Source organism: Monodon monoceros, unplaced genomic scaffold, assembly GCF_005190385.1.
Source record: "Monodon monoceros isolate NGI ecotype Baffin Bay Population unplaced genomic scaffold, NGI_Narwhal_1 Super_Scaffold_21, whole genome shotgun sequence".
NCBI lineage: Eukaryota > Metazoa > Chordata > Mammalia > Artiodactyla > Monodontidae > Monodon > Monodon monoceros.
In genome coordinates this window covers 61,193,291-61,211,187 of record NW_021703778.1, presented here as the reverse complement: position 1 = coordinate 61,211,187, position 17,897 = coordinate 61,193,291, and the positions used below count along the sequence as shown (strand labels likewise).

General features: G+C 41.7%; 1 protein-coding gene across 1 annotated transcript; it reads right to left on the bottom strand.

Annotated features, from left to right (window-relative positions):
• Positions 1–8,296: 8,296 nt before the first annotated feature.
• POLR2M (RNA polymerase II subunit M) lies at positions 8,297–15,698 on the bottom strand. Its single transcript, XM_029239158.1, has 4 exons — positions 15,471–15,698; positions 13,102–13,749; positions 10,429–10,633; positions 8,297–8,679 (listed from the first exon to the last, which is right to left on the bottom strand). The coding sequence occupies exons 1-4, from the start codon at positions 15,581–15,583 to the stop codon at positions 8,533–8,535; spliced, it is 1,113 nt and encodes a 370-aa protein (XP_029094991.1). The 5' UTR covers positions 15,584–15,698; the 3' UTR covers positions 8,297–8,532.
• Positions 15,699–17,897: the final 2,199 nt, after the last annotated feature.

Here is a 17,897-nt window from a genome sequence, read left to right as displayed (position 1 = left end):
CATGAAAACAAATGGACATCTTAATTCATAAAAAAACATATAAACCAATAAAAATGGCAAACTCTCCAAGAGAATATACGAAAGATATGACTAAGCAATGGTTGAAACAATGAATGTAAATGGTCAATAAACGTGAAAAAACTCTCAACCTTCGTTTGTTATCAGAGAAACACACATTTTAAAGGTAGTCCTTTTCTGCAGTTATTGGCAAATATCTTAAAATAGCAATTTGCAATTCTGGGAGTTTGATATATTGCTAGTGGGAATGTCAAAGGAAACAGTCTTTGTGGGGAGTAATGGATATCAAGCCTCAAAAACTTATACTTTCACCTAGCAATTCACTTCTAGAAAGGTACCTTTTGGAAATAAATCACTTTTATACAGATGTAATTATATTTTAACATGTTGATCTCATCACTGTTTTCAGGTTACATTATAATTAACAAATTGTGAAACAAGTTGATTTTATTTATTTTTTAGTTATTTCTGAAATTTACATTTTAAAGTAATAACTAGAATTATGACTTTTAACATTATACCAGAACATATAAGATTTTTAGAAATTTCATGTAATGTCTGAAACATTTATATTAACATATTTCCATACAAATAAGCCAAAGAAAGTTTAGTATTAATTTTTTTGTTTGTTTTTGTTTTCTTATACTGCAGGTTCTTACTAGTCATCAGTTTTATACACATCAGTGTATACATGTCAATCCCAATCGCCCAATTCAGCACAACACACCACCCACCCTACTACGGTTTTCCCCCCTTGGTGTCCATACGTTTGTTCTCTACATCTGTGTCTCAATTTCTGCCCTGCATACTGGTTCATCTGTACCATTTTTCTAGGTTCCACATACATGCGTTAATATATGATACTTGTTTTTCTCTTTATGACTTACTTCACTCTGTATGACAGTCTATAGATCCATCCACCTCTCAACAAATAACTCAATTTTGTTCTTTTCTATGGCTGAGTAATATTCCATTGTACATATGTACCACAACATCTTTATCCATTCATCTGTCAATGGGCATTTAGGTTGCTTCCATGACCTGGCTATTGTAAATAGTGCTGCAGTGAACATTGGGGTGCATGTGTCTTTTTGAATTATGGTTTTCTCTGGGTATATGCCCAGTAGTGGGATTGCTGGATCATATGGTAATTCTATTTTTAGTTTTTTAAGGAACGTCCATACTGTTCTCCATAGTGGCTCTATCAATTTACATTCCCACCAACAGTGCAAGAGGGTTCCCTTTTCTCCACACCCTCTCCAGCATTTGTTGTTTGTAGATTTTCTGATGATGCCCATTCTAACTGGTGTGAGGTGATACCTCATTGTAGTTTTGATTTGCATTTCTCTAATAATTAGTGATGCTGAGCAGCTTTTCATGTGCCTCTTGGCCATCTGTATGTCTTCTTCGGAGAAATGTCTATTTAGGTCTTCTGCCATTTTTGGATTGGGTTGTTTGTCTCTTTAATATTGAGCTGCAAGAGCTGTTTATATATTTTGGAGATTAATCCTTTGTCCGTTGATTCGTTTGTGAATATTTTCTCCCATTCTGAGTGTTGTCTTTTCATCTTGTTTATGGTTTCCTTTTCTTTGCAAAAGCTTTGAAGTTTCATTAGGTCCTATTTGTTTATTTTTGTTTTTATTTCCATTACTCTAGGAGGTGGATCAAAAAAGATCTTGCTGTGATTTATCTCAGAGAATGTTCTTCCTATGTTTTCCTCTAAGAGTTTTACAGTGTCTGGTCTTACATTTCAGTCTCAAATCCATTTTGAGTTTATTTTTGTGTATGGTGTTAGGGAGTGTTCTAATTTCATTCTTTTACATGTAGCTGTCCAGTTTTCCCAGCACCACTTACTGAAGAGACTGTCTTTTCTCCATCGTATATCTTTGCCTCCTTTGTCATAGATTAGTTGACCATACGTGCGTGGGTTTATTTCTGGGCTTTCTATCTTGTTCCATTGATCTATGTTTCTGTTTTTGTGCCAGTACCATATTGTCTTGGTTAGTGTAGCTTTGTAGTATAGTCTGAAGTCAGGGAGTCTGATTCCTCCAGCTCCGTTTTTTTCCCTCAAGACTGCTTTGGCTATTCGGGGTCTTCTGTGTCTCCATACAAATTTTAAGATGATTTGTTCTAGTTCTGTAAAAAATGCCATTGATAATTTGATAGGGATTGCATTGAATCTGTAGATTGCTTTGGGTAGTATAGTCATTTTCACAATATTGATTCTTCCAATCCAAGAACATGGTGTATCTCTCCATCTGTTGGTATCATCTTTAATTTCTTTCATCAGTGTCTTATAGTTTTCTGCATACAGGTCTTTTGTCTCCCTAGGTAGGTTTATTCCTAGGTATTTTATTCTTTTTGTTGCAATGGCAACTGGGAGTGTTTCCATAATTTCTCTTTCAGATTTTTTATCATTAGTGTATAGGAATGCAAGAGATTTCTGTGCATTAACTTTGTATCCTGCAACTTTACCAGATTCATTGATTAGCTCTAGTAGTTTTCTGGTGGCATTTTTAGGATTCTCTATGTATAGTATCATGTCATCTGCAAACAGTGACAGTTTTACTTCCTCTTCCAATTTTTATTCATTTTATTTCTTTTTCTTCTCTGATTGTCGTGGCTAGGACTTCCAAAACTATGTTGAATAATAGTGGTGAGAGGGGACATCCTTGTCTCATTCCTGATCTTAGAGGAAATGCTTTCAGTTTTTCACCATTGAGAATGATGTTTGCTGTGGGTTTGTCGTATATGGCCTTTATTACGTTGAGGTAGGTTCCCTCTCTGCCCACTTTCTGGAGTGCTTTTTATCATAAATGGGTGTGAAATTTTGTCAAAAGCTTTTTCTGCATCTATTGAGATGATCATATGGGTTTTTTTGTTTGTTTGTTTGTTTTGCGGTACGCGGGCCTCTCACTGTTGTGGCCTCTCCCGTTGCGGAGCACAGGCTCCGGATGCGCAGGCTCAGCGGCCATGGTTCATGGGCCCAGCCGCTCCGCGGCATGTGGGATCTTCCTGGACCAGGGCACGAACCCGTGTCCCCTGCATCGGCAGGCGGACTCTCAACCACTGCGCCACCAGGGAAGCCCGATCATGTGGTTTTTATTCTTCACTTTGTTAATGTGGTGTATTGCATCGATTGATTTGCATATATTAAAGAATCCTTGCATCCCTGGGATAAATCCCACTTGATCATGGTGTATGATCCTTTTAATGTGTTGTTGGATTCTGTTTGCGAGTATTTTGTTGAGGATTTTTGCATCTATATTCATCAGTGATATTGGTCTGTAATTTTCTTTTTTTGTAGTATCTTTGTCTGGTTTTGGTATCAGGGTGTTGTTGGCCTCATAGAATGAGTTTGGGAGTGTTCCTTCCTCTGCAATTTTTTGGAAGAGTTTGAGAAGGATGGGTGTTAGCGCTTCTCTAAATGTTTGATAGAATTCATCTGGGAAGCCATCTGGTCCTGGACTTTTATTTGTTGGAAGATTTTTAATCACAGTTTCAATTTCATTACCTGTGATTGGTCTGTTCATATTTTCTGTTTCTTCCTGGTTCAGTCTTGGAAGTTTATACCTTTCTAAGAATTTGTCCATTTCTTCAAGGTTGTCCATTTTATTGGCATTGGCATAGAGTTGCTTGTAGTAGTCTCTTAAGATGCTTTGTATTTCTGTGGTGTCTGTTGTAACTTCTCCTTTTTCATTTCTAATTTTATTGATTTGAGTCCTCTCCCTCTTTTTGTTGATCAGTCTAGCTAATGGTTTATCAACTTTATCTTCTCAAAGAACCAGCTTTTAGTTTTATTGATCTTTGTTATTGTTTTCTTTGTTTCTATTTCATTTATTTCTGCTCTGATCTTTATGATTTCTTTCCTTCTGCCAACTTTGGATTTTGTTTGTTCTTCTTTCTCTAGTTCCTTTAGGTGTAAGGTTAGATTGTTTACTTGAGATTTTTCTTGTTTTTTGAGGTAGGCTTGTATAGCTATAAACTTCCCTCTTAGAACTGCTTTTGCTGCATCCCATAGGTTTTGGATCATCATGTTTTCATTGTCTTTTGTCTCTAGGTATTTTTTGATTTCCTCTTTGATTTCTTCAGTGATCTGTTGGTTATTTAGTAATGTATTCTTTAGCCTCCATGTGTTTGTGTTTTACGTTCTTCTCCCTGTATTTCATTTCTAATCTCATAGCGTTGTGGTCAGAAAAGATGCTTGATATGATTTCAATTTTCTTAAATTTACTGAGGCTTTATTTGTGACCCAAGATGTGATCTATCCTGGAGAATGTTCCATACGCACTTGAGAAGAAAGTGTAATCTGCTGTTTTTGGATGGAATGTCCTATAAATATCAATTAAATTTATCTGGTCTATTGTGTCATTTAAAGCTCTGTTTCCTTATTTATTTTCATTTTGGATTATCTGTCCATTGGTGTAAGTGAGGTGTTAAAGTCCCTCACTATTATTGTGTTACTGTCGATTTCCTCTTTTATGGCTGTTAGCATTTGCCTTATGTATTGAGATGCTCCTATGTTGGGTGCATAAATATTTACAATTGTTATATCTTCTTCTTGGATCGATCCCTTGATCATTAGGTAGAGTCCTTCTTTGTCTCTTGTAATAATCTTTATTTTAAAGTCTATTTTGTCTGATAGGAGAATTGCTACTCCAGCTCTCTTCTGATTTCCATTTGCTTGGAATATCTTTTTCTATCCCCTCACTTTCAGTCTGTATGTGTCCCTAGGTCTGAAGTGGGTCTCTTATAGACAGCATATAGATGGGTCTTGTTTTTATATCCATTCAGCAAGCCTGTGTCTTTTGTTTTGAGCATTTAATCCATTCACGTTTAGGGTAATTATCAATATGTATGTTCCTATGACCATTTTCTTAATTGTTTGGGGTTTGTTTTTGTAGATCCTTTTCTTCTCTTGTGTTCCCCACTTAAAGAAGTTCCTTTAGCATTTGTTGTAGAGCTGGTTTGGTGGTCCTGAATTCTCTTAGCTTTTGCTTGTCTGTAAAGCTTTTGATTTCTCCATCGAATCTGAACGAGGTCCTTGCCAGGTAGAGTAATCTTGGTTGTAGGTTCTTCCCTTTCATCACTTTAAATACAACAGGCCGCTCCCTTCTGGCTTGTAGAGTTTCTGCTGAGAAATCAGCTGTTAACCTTATGGGAGTTCCCTTGTATGTTATTTGTCGTTTTTTCCCTTGCTGCTTTCAATAATTTTTGTCTTTAATTTTTGCCAATTTGATAACTATGGGTCTCGGCATGTTTCTCCTTGGGTTTATCCTGCCTGGAACTCTCTGCGCTTCCTGGACTTGGGTGGCTATTTCCTTTCCCATGTTAGGGAAGTTTTCGACTATAATCTCTTCAAATATTTTCTCGGGTCCTTTCTCTCTCTCTTCTCCTTCTGGGACCCCTATAATGTGAACGTTGTTGCGTTTAATGTTGTCCCGGAGGTCTCTTAGGCTGTCTTCATTTCTTTTCACTCTTTTTTCTTTATTCTGTTCTGTGGCAGTGAATTCCACTATTCTGTCTTCCAGGTCACTTTTCCGTTCTTCTGCCTCAGTTATTCTGCTATTGATTCCTTCTAGTGTAGTTTTCATTTCAGTTATTGTATTCATCTCTGTTTGTTTGTTCTTTAATTCTTCTAGGTCTTTGTTAAACATTTCTTGCATCTTCTCAATCTTTGCCTCCATTCTTTTTCCAAAGTCCTGGATCATCTTCGCTATCATTATTCTGAATTCTTTTTCTGGAAGGTTGCCTATCTCCACTTCATTTAGTTGTTTTTCTGGGGTTTTATCTTGTTCCTTCATCTGGTACATAGCCCTCTGCCTTTTCATCTTGTCTATCTTTCTGTGAATGTGGTTTTTGTCCACAGGCTGCAGGATTGTAGTTCTTCTTGCTTCTGCTGTCTGCCCTCTGGTGGATGAGGCTATCTAAGAGGCTTGTGCAAGCTTCCTGATGGGAGGGACTGGTGGTAGGTAGAGCTGAGTGTTGCTCTGGTGGGCAGAGCTCAGTAAAACTTTAATCAGCTCGTCTGCTGATGGGTGGGGCTGGGTTCCCTCCCTGTTGGTTGTTTGGCCTGAGGCACCCCAACAATGGAGCCTACCTGGGCTCTTTGGTGGGGCTAATGACAGACTCTTGGAGGGCTCACGCTAAGTACTTCCCAGAACTTCTGCTGCCAGTGTCCTTGTCCCCACAGTGAGCCACAGCGCCCCCACCCCCGCCTCTGCAGGAGACCCTCCAACACTAGCAGGTAGATCTGGTTCAGTCTCCCCTGGGGTCACTCCTCCTTCCCCTGGGTCCCGATGTGCACACTACTTTGTGTGTGCCCTCCAAGAGTGGATCCTCTGTTACCCCAGTCCTGTCTAAGTCCTGCAGTCAATTCCCACTAGGCTTCAAAGTCTGATTCTCTAGGAATTCCTCCCCCCGTTGCCAGACCCCCATGTTGGGAAGGCTGACGTGGGGCTCAGAACCTTCACTCCAGTGGGTGGACTTCTGTGCTATAAGTGTTCTCCAGTCTGTGAGTCACCCACCCAGCAGTTATGGGATTTGATTTTACTGTGATTGCGCCCCTCCTACTGTCTTATTGTGGCTTCTCCTTTGTCTTGGATGTGGGGTATCTTTTTTGGTGAGTTCCAGTGTCTTCCTGTCGATGACTGTCCAGCAGCTAGTTGTGATTTTGGTGTTCTTGCAAGAGGGAGTGAGAGCATGTCCTTCTACTCCGCCATCTTGGTTCTTCTCCAGTCGGTTTGTTGATATCATTTTGTCTTCTGGGGGTCGTTCTCAGGATAAACATTCATTGGTGAAGAGCATTGGCTTTGGGGTTGGATGATGGCTTGAGTTTGAGGCCTGATTCCTTCCCTTGCTAGATATGGAAACCTACTGCTATGCCTCAGTTTTCCTCACTTACCAACAAGTTGATTTTAAAAGTTACAGTACACCCATAAAATGGAATATTCTGCAGCTATCTAAAATGCAAAATATTTAATATGTGAAAATGTTTACAGTGTATAGAGCAGACTGTTAACCAGTGTATGATTGTATTATTGAAAATAGAAATGTATAGCTATGCATAGAAAGGTATGCGTATGTACACGTACCCAAATGTTAACAGAGGCCCCCTCTCAGTGGTGGGACTACAGGGGGACTGTGTGTATGTGCATGTGAGCCCTCCCATGATCCAGCTTTCCAGAAATAACATGTATTCATTCTACAAAGAAGGAGCATCAAATAACTTTAGGATGTGAAATCATTTACAATTAGTTTTAAAAACTAAAAATAATGGAATTGTTTGCTCAGCGTATTTCTACATTTGCTTTTTGTTGGGAGGAGGGCAAAAGGGAGATGGAAAGCAGTAGCCATTCCTAGAAGGACATGACATAGAACTGAGCCCTTCCTATCACATGTACATCTGCCTAAATGTATTCTTGATCAAATTTCATAAACAAAGTCTCCTTTAAAGTTAAGTTACATTTAATCAAGCACCAGTAAAACATCACTATTAGCATTTTGAAGTTGCTCTAATATTTTATTCTTTCAACAGTGTTTAAAGGCGCCAACATATTAGACAAAGAAAACTTTGATAACATATGTGTTAATTTCTCTGGAGACAACCATGGTCCTTTAAAATTGCATATATATGAGATTGAGGTTTCTGCAGTGTACATAAGCCTCATCTGGGGGGGCGGAAAAGCAACGTATTGATAACAAACCAATGGTAGCTTTAAAAAAATTTTTGGTTTTCTTATCAAACTGAACCTATCATGTTAGAACAATGAAGTCAAGTCAGGCCAGGCCTATGAACAGCTACTCCCTTCACGTACATCAGTCATCTTAGACTTTTCCTGTTCATGTTACTCCAGACAAATCTGGTCACCTAGAAAGACCACCCACCCTCCAGCATCAACTAAAAGTACCCCTTATTCCTAATCAGAAGAAAGAAAACATTTTTCCTAAGGGAAGACAGAAGGAAACAAACGTTTTAAGCATTTTCTATAAGTGTCTTCCTTGGTATTTCACATCCAATCCTGTAACAGCCCCATGCAACATGCACAAAATTCTCTAGATTGCTCCCTTCATTACTCAAAAAAGGAGAGAACTATATTTTCGTAATTCATTTTAGGTGATGCCTGGGACAACTAAATAATTCACTGAAAGACATGTAATAAATGCTATTTGGTAGAGGTAAGTATAAAGAAAAAAGCAGTTAATCACCTGCTTTCATTTGGCTTAGAGAAAAAAATGTGCTCTACTATATACTAAAGTATCAGACCAACACACGACATACTGCAAAAGTTTAATATAATGTGATTAAACACAATATTCAAATATTAAACTCTTCAAGCACATGAAAGTTAACTTCTGAAAGTGGGCTATTTTTATAGCTTCCTTGTTGTAACTTGACAAAACTCTTTCTCTCAACCATGTCTGACACTGATCTTGATACTTGTTAGAAAGTCTGATGTAAGATAATGAGATCTCAACAGGCAGAGATTTAGGAGAAGATCCAAATGCCCATCTTCAGAATTCGTCATCGGAGGACTGATCATCGCCTTCATCCCTTACTTCTTGGTATTTCCTCGAAGACTCCCCTTCTGGATTATAGCTCTGCATTTTAATATTCAGTCTTTCAGCTAATTTTTGTGCTGCGAGCTTGGCTTGCATCTCCTTTAAAACAAAAAATGAAGCAAAAATTATACACTCACACCTTTTCCCTACAATTTTTCAATGGGAAGTCATTGGAACACAACCGGAAATAAAGGGGCATTCCAGCCCAGTCAGTGTTCTCTACCACACTCTGTGTCTACCACAGACACCACACGGCAGGGCTGGGGAGAGCTACTACTAGCCTGCTATAGTGGTGATGACAGACTTCCACTGATAAACCATGTGCACTGAAATATCCACCTCTACATGAGAAACTGAGGACTCAGCTTAGCACTACGACAGTTATAAACATGAAAACATTTTCAAGTATGTGGGCACGTGCATGTGTATATACAACCCTGAAGAACAATCTGAGCTATCAAATGTCAAAAATCACTAATGCTGTACTGATCCTCCAACTGGAAGAATCTTCTTTCCTAGATTAAATCATGGCTTCCAGGCTTGAGAGTTACATTTCGATGCCACAACGAAAATCAAAGAATACTAAAAACTGATTATCCCTCTCCAAATTAACTCCCATGAAAAGTACTATGCAGTAAAAAGTCTAAGTAAGTCTTAGACATTGGCACTGTGCTTTTATACGCAAAGACACCGTCGCTGACTGATGGCAGGTGGCAATGCTCATTCCTACTCTGGCTCTTCACTTTTCTCAGACTGCCCCCCCAAACCACTGGAACTTGTTTATGTCCCTCCCCTAAGGCCACGGATAGCACAGGTAGGTGGGACTGAAGTGGAACTAGTACTACCAAGGAAACCAATTCCAAACTGAATGGTTTAATTCAGCCTAAAAATAACTTCGGACAGGCATTTAGGATCAAATAGACAACTTAAAAAATAATTCCTCAATGCTTAGTTACAACCAGGCAATAACTTGAATGCACTGAGAGGAAGAAAACTGGCTTTTAAAAAGGAGTGCCTTGAAAATCCCAGTCCATGCCAACGGAGCTTTTATGGAAAGCCAAGGCAGAATAACAACCTAATTTTGTAGTAAGTGACATATTGTACCCCATTAAAATCTACCTAAGCAAAACTAGGTTTGGCTGCTATTTTCCTGGAGGCTCTAATTATTACTATTCAAGTATATCAGACCCTTTCTTTCCTCCCAATGGTCCTCACACTTAATTTTCTCCCATCCCATTATTTTATACCCAGACTGTCAACATACATATTTAAAGTTCCATGCAGAACACACAGATCTTTGAAGAAAGTGCTATCCAAAATTAAGTGACCAAAAGTAGAAGATGCTTCAGTCTTCACAAGGGCCTGCAGGCCTGTGTATCCGACCCCGTCTGTTCCTAACACACCACTACCTCCCCATCCCTCTCCTGCTCTCCCTGTATTGAAGGGGCTTGGAAACCGCACTTCCTTGATTCTCTTAGCAGGGTTCCAATCAGATTCCACCACTGACAAGCTCTCGCATAGGTTTCTTAAGGTGGAAGACCAAGAAGAGATACTACTGCTACCTACAGCCTGGGCTTTCAGAGATGTGAAATTTTGCAGTAGTCTCCCCATATTTCCTGGAAAATACCACCTTGATGTCACAGGTAGCTGTTCCCTGCAGTTCCAAAAAACGTGAGACTCTGCAAGCTAGAGGCACACATCTGAGACCTGATGTCGTCAGCTAACCATGTCTCTAGCACCTAATCCCTTCTACTAAATCCCACTCTCCCTGGAACAACCTGGAGTAAATTCTGACTTACTCAAGCAGCGTCCAACATGCAGACAAGAAACAAGTCATATCCTAAATACCTCATAACTCTGTTTCTGCTGTTTCTGAAGTGCCAGCGACTCTTCTGTGGAGAGCAGCTGTGTAGGCATGTGGTGGAGTGGCAGAAGCCGGGCTGCTGTGATGTCATCGAGATGCTTCCTGTCCCTGTGCCGTCTCTCTTCTGAGGAGACAGGAGACCCCCTCCTCTGACAAGGACTCAACGAATCACGTTGATGTGAAGGTAATCTGAAGGAAGCAACACTTATGTTACACCACCAGACTACTTCCTTTTCATAGACACGTATTTGCAACATTCATACACACAAATGTGGCCTTTAACCTTGGCAATTAATTCTTCTACAAAAGTAATAGTAAGCCCTTTACCACTATTTACATGTGTAAATAAAACTTTTTTTTTAACATATTTACCTGAAAAACAGAAATATTTAAATTGGCACCTTTTTGGCAAGTAATTTGACAACGTGTGGCTCTAACAGATAATAGGTTTAGATAGACTCTTTGCCTTTCCCTTCTCTCTTCAGCTTATACTTGAGCTGAAGTCTGTTTTCATTTTCTTCATTCAAAAACATTTGCAGGGGCTTCCCTGGTGGCGCAGTGGTTGAGAGTCCACCTGCCGATGCAGGGGACACGGGTTCGTGCCCCGGTCCGGGAAGATCCCACGTGCCGCAGAGCGGCTAGGCCCGTGAGCCATGGCCGCTGAGCCTGCGCGTCTGGAGCCTGTGCTCCGCAACGGGAGAGGCCACAACAGTGAGAGGCCCGTGTACCGCCAAAAAAAAAAAAAAAAGTGGGCAATTTGAGGAGTTTCAGAATAATAAGAATTCGGCATGTAAATTATGGGATCCCTGATGGCATCCCAGCGGGGAGTGAGGAGTGACAGGGCTGCAGCACACAGGAAGCACTGGAAGTGGAGAAAATGGAAAAGGCAGCAAGATACAGCTGGCGGAGTAGGCTGGGTCCAGTCCACAGAGAAGACTTCTATTCTATGTAACAGGTTCAGGTTTACATTTACAAACTGCACTATGGCAGCAGTGGAGAGGATGGACTGATAGAGTTAAGACTAGGCCAGGACAGACCACAACTATAGCCTAAGAGAGCAATGAGAGTCTTCACTTTGACAGGAGAAACGATGAACATAACAATGATTAGAGTTGAAGGTCAAGGAAATATACTGTCAGGTTCCATGGCTAGCAGATATGGAAAGGAGGGAAAGAAAGAAGGTAGTGGCACTGCTGACTTAGGGAATATGGGAGAAAGTAGTTTGGGAAGAAATGAGTTCTACTTTGTACCTGGTAAACCTAAGGTGCCACAGATCACCCCCACACGGTCAGGTTTCACAGCTACACAAATCTGAAGTTCTGGGAAGACTTGGACTAGAAGTAGATGATGGGTGGCCTCCAGCATCCAGAAGAGCCAGAAGAGCATGTAGGAGGCCAAAGGAAGAGTAGAAAAGAAGCCAAAGGACACCCTTATCCCACCTCCCAACCTCCATTTTTCTACAGCCTGACTTACCAAGGCCCAGCCTGTTGATAACTGCACTTCTGTCTCTGTCTCTCATAAACTTCCCTTGGGAACCCTCCACTGATACTCCCTTACTCTCCTCCCACTTCCAGCTAAATGACCATAAAACAGAACCAGGATCAGTGTATTCTCTGCTGTATATATTGACTAGATGATGCTTCTGGTCTTCTGCCTCCCTAGAAGTGAGGAAAGATACCTCACCACGCACAAGATGACCAAATAATCAACGATTACTTTTTATTCCTAACTAAAAATTAATGTAAGATAATTCTGGTTTTCTATGCAGAAGAAATAGTTTTGAGGTTATAAAAATGAATGGTAAGATAGGACTAAACTTTAAAGTCTCTATAACAAAAAAATTGGTTTTAAGTATTTTTACCTATATAGGCTTTCAGTTTTTCAAAGAAAGGCAGTAGTGGTTAGACTTTGTATCTGATGTTACATTCTTATAAATCTACTCCCTGATTTGAATGTTATATTTGCATATAAATAAATAACACTCTTTGCAAAGAGCTTTTGTTTTTCTGAAGATCTCGGACACAAAACTATGACAAGGACCTTAGAAGCAGGGTTCATTTGCTCCTCCTGCCCAAATCTGTTTTCAGTTTTTTTAACCCCTCCTCAGCTCCCTTCCTCCTGAAATTATTATACAGTTTAACGTTCTTCCAAGCGTGTAAGCCACGAGTCCTCATCTAGGTCGTAAACGCCATAAGGAGCAGAATCTTTACTCTTGTACGGCCACAGCGTCTGCTGCTTACATGTAGTGAGCACACAAATATTTTTTACTGAGAAAGGCTATCAGCTCCTGCAGTTGTTTTCCCCTTAGCTTACAGTCTAGTCAAAGGGGGAACTACATACCAGAAAATGGTTCTGGAAAAAACTGTAATAAATTCTCTAACTCCATGTTTAATATGAGACATTGCTGAAGTCTCCTGAAATTTAACACTCCATCTGTCATTGAAGACCTTTTCAATTATTTGGCTAAAAAAACTAAAGCATTTTTCAACATGAATCCTCCACTCCAGCCAGGCTAGTTTCCCTGTTTCCACAATACCCTCATTCCCAAGTACAAGTAGTTCTCACACCAAGTCCACTGACCTTAAAGCATTCTCCCAGTTTTTTGAGTTTAACAGACATTATGCTCCTGTGACAAGCCTGCTTCTGATGGTACTTACACATTGGTTTTAAATTTATGCTGTAGGGGCATGGGGTTTTTGGCTCGCATTTCTAGCACTTCCATGTAATGAGGCTTCTTCTGCAGCCCACTGCAAAGGCCGGCCACGTTCTCAGGACTCTGGTTTTCTTCTGAGTGGTGTTCAACGGGGTCTGCAATGGTGATCCTTTGTAACCTATCAATAAACAGGTCGCCCGAGCTGCTAGGATGACCCTCCACTTGACTTGAAGCACGATGCTGAGTGAGGAGCTCACTAGCTGCAGATGAGGAAGGCGTGGCAGCTCTGATGCTGGAAGCTGGGCGTTCGCTCACTGTGTGTTCCGCCTCAGGGGCCTCAGCATCGCCTCCGAGAGTCGGACGTGCCAGTCCCTGTTGTTGTGAGGTTGTCTGAGATGATGTGATGTTAGCTACAGAGGAACAGCCAGGAACTGGTGATGAAGTATCAAGTATCTGGTCAGAATTCTGGGCCTTATCTGTGTCCCCATCAACAGCTGTAATCGCTTTTTGCCTCTCCTTACAGTCTAAACTAATGGGATGAAAGAGTTCACTTCTTCCTCTAACTTCTTCACGTTCTGCAATGGCAGCTTTCAGTTTGGCGACGGAGTCTAAGATCTTTTTACCTTTGTCGGGCAATTTGCAAATGAATTTTCTGGCAAAAGGAAAAGAACAGTATACATTAGAGACAGCCGTGTTTTTAAACTTGAGATATACAGACAAAAAAGCATTATTCTCAAAGGGAGAAGAATCAATCTTTAAGTCAAAAATCCAATTTCCAACTGGCCCAAAACAGGAATGAAATAAGAGAATCATTATCCAAATACCCCCCAAAAAGAAGGGGCTGCAGGAAGAATAGGGAATATGCCTCATTTGTCTCATCTAATTAGAATTTCTGCAGAAGTATTTTAAGCATGATACTAATAAAAGACATCCCCCAAATCATCAGTTTTTAAAAGCGTGATCTCCAAGACCTTCATGGGGAGGGGAGGTGGATGGATCTGCAAGATCAAAACTATTTTAATAATAACACTAAGATACTATTTGGCATTTTCACTCTCATTTTCTTACCATGAGTACAGGGGAGTTTGCCAGAGGCCCCATGATATGGATGATATCATTGCTCTGATGGCTAATAGAATGTGTGTGCTTGTGTATCCTTGTGTTTTAAAGATTCTTACTTGTAATTCCTAAGACTGATAAATATGAGTAGATATGACACACAAGAGCTCTTCAGGATGCTGTCTTAAGAGTAACAGGGGTCCTAAGACCAAAAGTTAACTCACCACTGTAGACTAAAATCCCATTCTCACAAAGTCAAAATAGTTGTAAGAAGCCCCCCAAGTGATCATTTGCCCCTTTTGCTAAGTGGCAGAAGTTCCTTTTCTGATTTCCTTTTCTTCAGCCATACAATAAAATGGGAAGGGAAGGTTAGATCTCAGGCCCCCTATTCTTTATGACACGACATTCATTCCCCCAATTCTAACTTAACATCCGTCTCCAGTTGCGATGCCCATGTTTTCCCAAACTTCTCTCTCTCTCTTGAGCCTCCTGACCACTTCTCCAGCTTTTAATCAGATATAATTAACTCTTCCATCAACTCAGCTCTGGTAAATCCATCTCAGACCTATTCCCCTCCCCCAACTTTCCTATTTTTATTAATGGTGTTCCATACAGGCTGGAAACTTCAGCCATCTCTGTCGACTACATATTCAAATTATCCTACACCTGATGAAGTTTTCCCAATCCCACAACTACCCTTCCAGTTCACTTTCTTACAACTCCCCTACTGGGAACCTCTCTGAAAATATCCTCCTACTCTCTTCTGCCTCTTATTCCTTCAAACTATCCTGCACCGACCTGCTAAAATCAGCTTCCTAAAAAATCATTTTCATTATACCGATCCTCTGCTAAAACCTATTAAGTCTACCAGCTGAATGGGAGTCAAACTTTCTTTGCCTAATAAATCAACTCTTTTATCCCACTCTTCCCATTTCCTACAGTTCCTGTAAAAATAGGGATCTACAGATGAAATTGACTAGATGTTTGGGGCACTACTGGGGAGGAGGGAAGGAGAAAGGATTTGGGATACAGATCCCCCCCTTCGGAGAACCGACACAGGAGCTGGGTAAAACCAACGAGGAGCTGATGACGAGCTGAAACGCTAGGAAGCCATCCCCACAGGCGCCCCGCGCCTGGCTGGAAGCGGTCGGCTCTGCGACTGTAGGCCGGCCACTCGCCCGTGGGCCTGGAATGAACCTGACTGAAGCAAGGTCACCTTCCACGGACGAGATCGGGGTGGGGGCGGGGAGGGACGCGTCCCAGGGAGCTTGAACCCGAGGAGCCCGGCGGTGACTCGGCGGGACCCAAGCTTACACGTTGCGCAAAAGTCTCTCCTGGCGCTTCAACATTTCCCGCAGCTCCGCCAAACTCCGCTGCCCCAAGTCCTCGGGAGCTTGGGGCTCGAAGCCGCGGGGCAGCGAGAACATTCTGCGGGGGCTGAGGCTGGCGAGGCGGCGGGCACTCGGCGTCCTCGGCAGCCCCTGCTGCTGGCGGCGGATCCGCGGCCAGCGGGGACTCCGGCGAACGAGCGGGAGTCGCCATTTTCCCGGAAGAACAGTCTTCTTCTAGCCGAATCGAGCTTTATTGAAACGCCGGAAACAAACACGGACAGGGAGGAGGGGTGGCCGGAGGGGCGGGAAGGAACGGAAGTTGCAAGGTGACGTAAGACGCCGGCGAGGCGCGCTTTCGAGTCGCTTGTTCTTCCCCTGTGCATCCGCTCTCCGCCTGTTATATTCAGAAAGTATTAGGTGAGTGCTGCGGGCCCTGCCCTTAAGGAGTTGACCGAGTCGGGGAGGGGGGCAGATATTAATCAAGTAACAGTCAAACAATAGAATTATAAGACGGCAACAGGCACCAGGGAAGGTATCCCCGAGAAGTGAAATACATGTGGAAGCCTGAGTGATGATTTGGTTAGCAGTTGGTGAGGTTGGGGGATGTGCCGGGCACGGGATGTGCCTCCCCGACGCGCGCACACGCACACACACACACACACACACACACACGATTAAAACGCAACCCTCCCCGACACACACACAGGATTGCAAAGCCCCACAAGAGGTGATGGGGGTGGGAGGTGCTGTACAAGCCAGTGGAGAACCTCTCTTTCACAGTTCCCTATTTTGCCTATAGAAAAACAAAGGCACAAAAACTGAAGTTTTCCGAGGACACAAAACTATTAAGTGAGAACATCAGATTTTAGACACAAATGCCCAGGTGCTCCTTCTACCACACCAATTTGAAAATCTCCTTCTTCCAAATTGTGAGAAAGTTTTTTAGGCTGTTGAAGAAAGCAGTATAATAAGCATCACACCTGGCTCTTACCTTCTCTTTATAGTTCAGCAAGGAGAGCTGTGTCCCAAAGAAAATAGTGGGAAGCATGCTATAGTCATAACAGATATCCACTGGGAGGTTTGAAAGACCCTATAACCTCCAACACCAGTCTCCCCCTTCTTTGATATGGAAAATTTACATTTTCTCCGTCCTTTGTATGGTACTATAATAAACAAGCAATTCCCTCCCAGTCAGACAGAAGGCTAGATAAAATCTGAAGCGACTTGAGGGAGCACAGCTGAAGCCATTTCTGTATCCTTGCAATCTAGTCCATTCTCATCAGTTTAGTGTATCAAAATTCTCAACATAAACCCTGCTTTGAAGCCCAGAATTTCAGTAACCTGCTCCATCCCTAGCTAAATGAGAAGTACTTGAGTAAGGCCCTTGTCAGATAGCAGTCCCCTGACAAGCTCCCCCAAAGCCTTTCTTACCCTGTCCCTGGACTGCAGCTGAAGGCCTTTATTCCCCCTTCTGATCCTGGGCCACAGGTGCCCTCAAAGCAAGGATGCTTTCTCTCAAGCCTCAGAATTTTGCCCCCAGCTGTTTTCCTTTTGTGGAAGGCTGTCCCTCTTCCCCTAGCTCGTTATAAATCTTAGCTCAAGTCTCACCTTCTCCCTGAACCTTCTTAGATTATTCCAACCCAGATTGCTCTCTGAGCATAACTGTAGTGCTTAGAACATATTATGCTTCTCCAGTTGTATTGTGCATGGTGATTTCTTTTCTAACAAACTTGTAAAGTCAGGGAATTCTGTCAAGGAGCTATATTTGTGCTTTTCTATCTGCCCTATTGCATATAGCAGGTACTAACTAATAGAATCTCCCTCTCATAATTTTTCTCTCTGCGTTTCCCCCATATTCCCCTTCTTAATGAAATACCCTTCTATATATACAGATCTTAAGCTTTTAATATAAACGTTAGCCATAATTACTGTGAAAATATTTTCAGTGGTACGGGATAGAATCTTTTACACAACATAACTTAGGACTTAAAGTTATCATAATACAAATCCAAATTCCTAACAACGGGTGCACCAACTGTCTAGTTCTCTAATCACTAACCAAGAGGCTTAGCAAGTGAAGAAATTTGTTCCAACTTTATTCTAGATGTTTCTGTGAAAGTGGTTTTTTTGCTGAGATTAACATTCAAATCAGTGGACTTAGAGTAGTAAATCAGATCACCTCCTATAATATGCATGGGACTCAGCCTATCAGCTGAAGCCCTTAAGAGAACAAAGATTGACCTCCCCTGAGCAAGAAGGAATTCTGCCAGCAGATCGCCTTCAGACTTGAACTGCAAGTTCCTGGGCCTCTAACCTGCTGGTCTGCCCTGCAGTGATAATTACCTGAGCCAGTTCCTTAAAATGAATCCCTCTCTCCCCCTCTCTCCCCCTCTCTCCCCCTCTCTCCCCC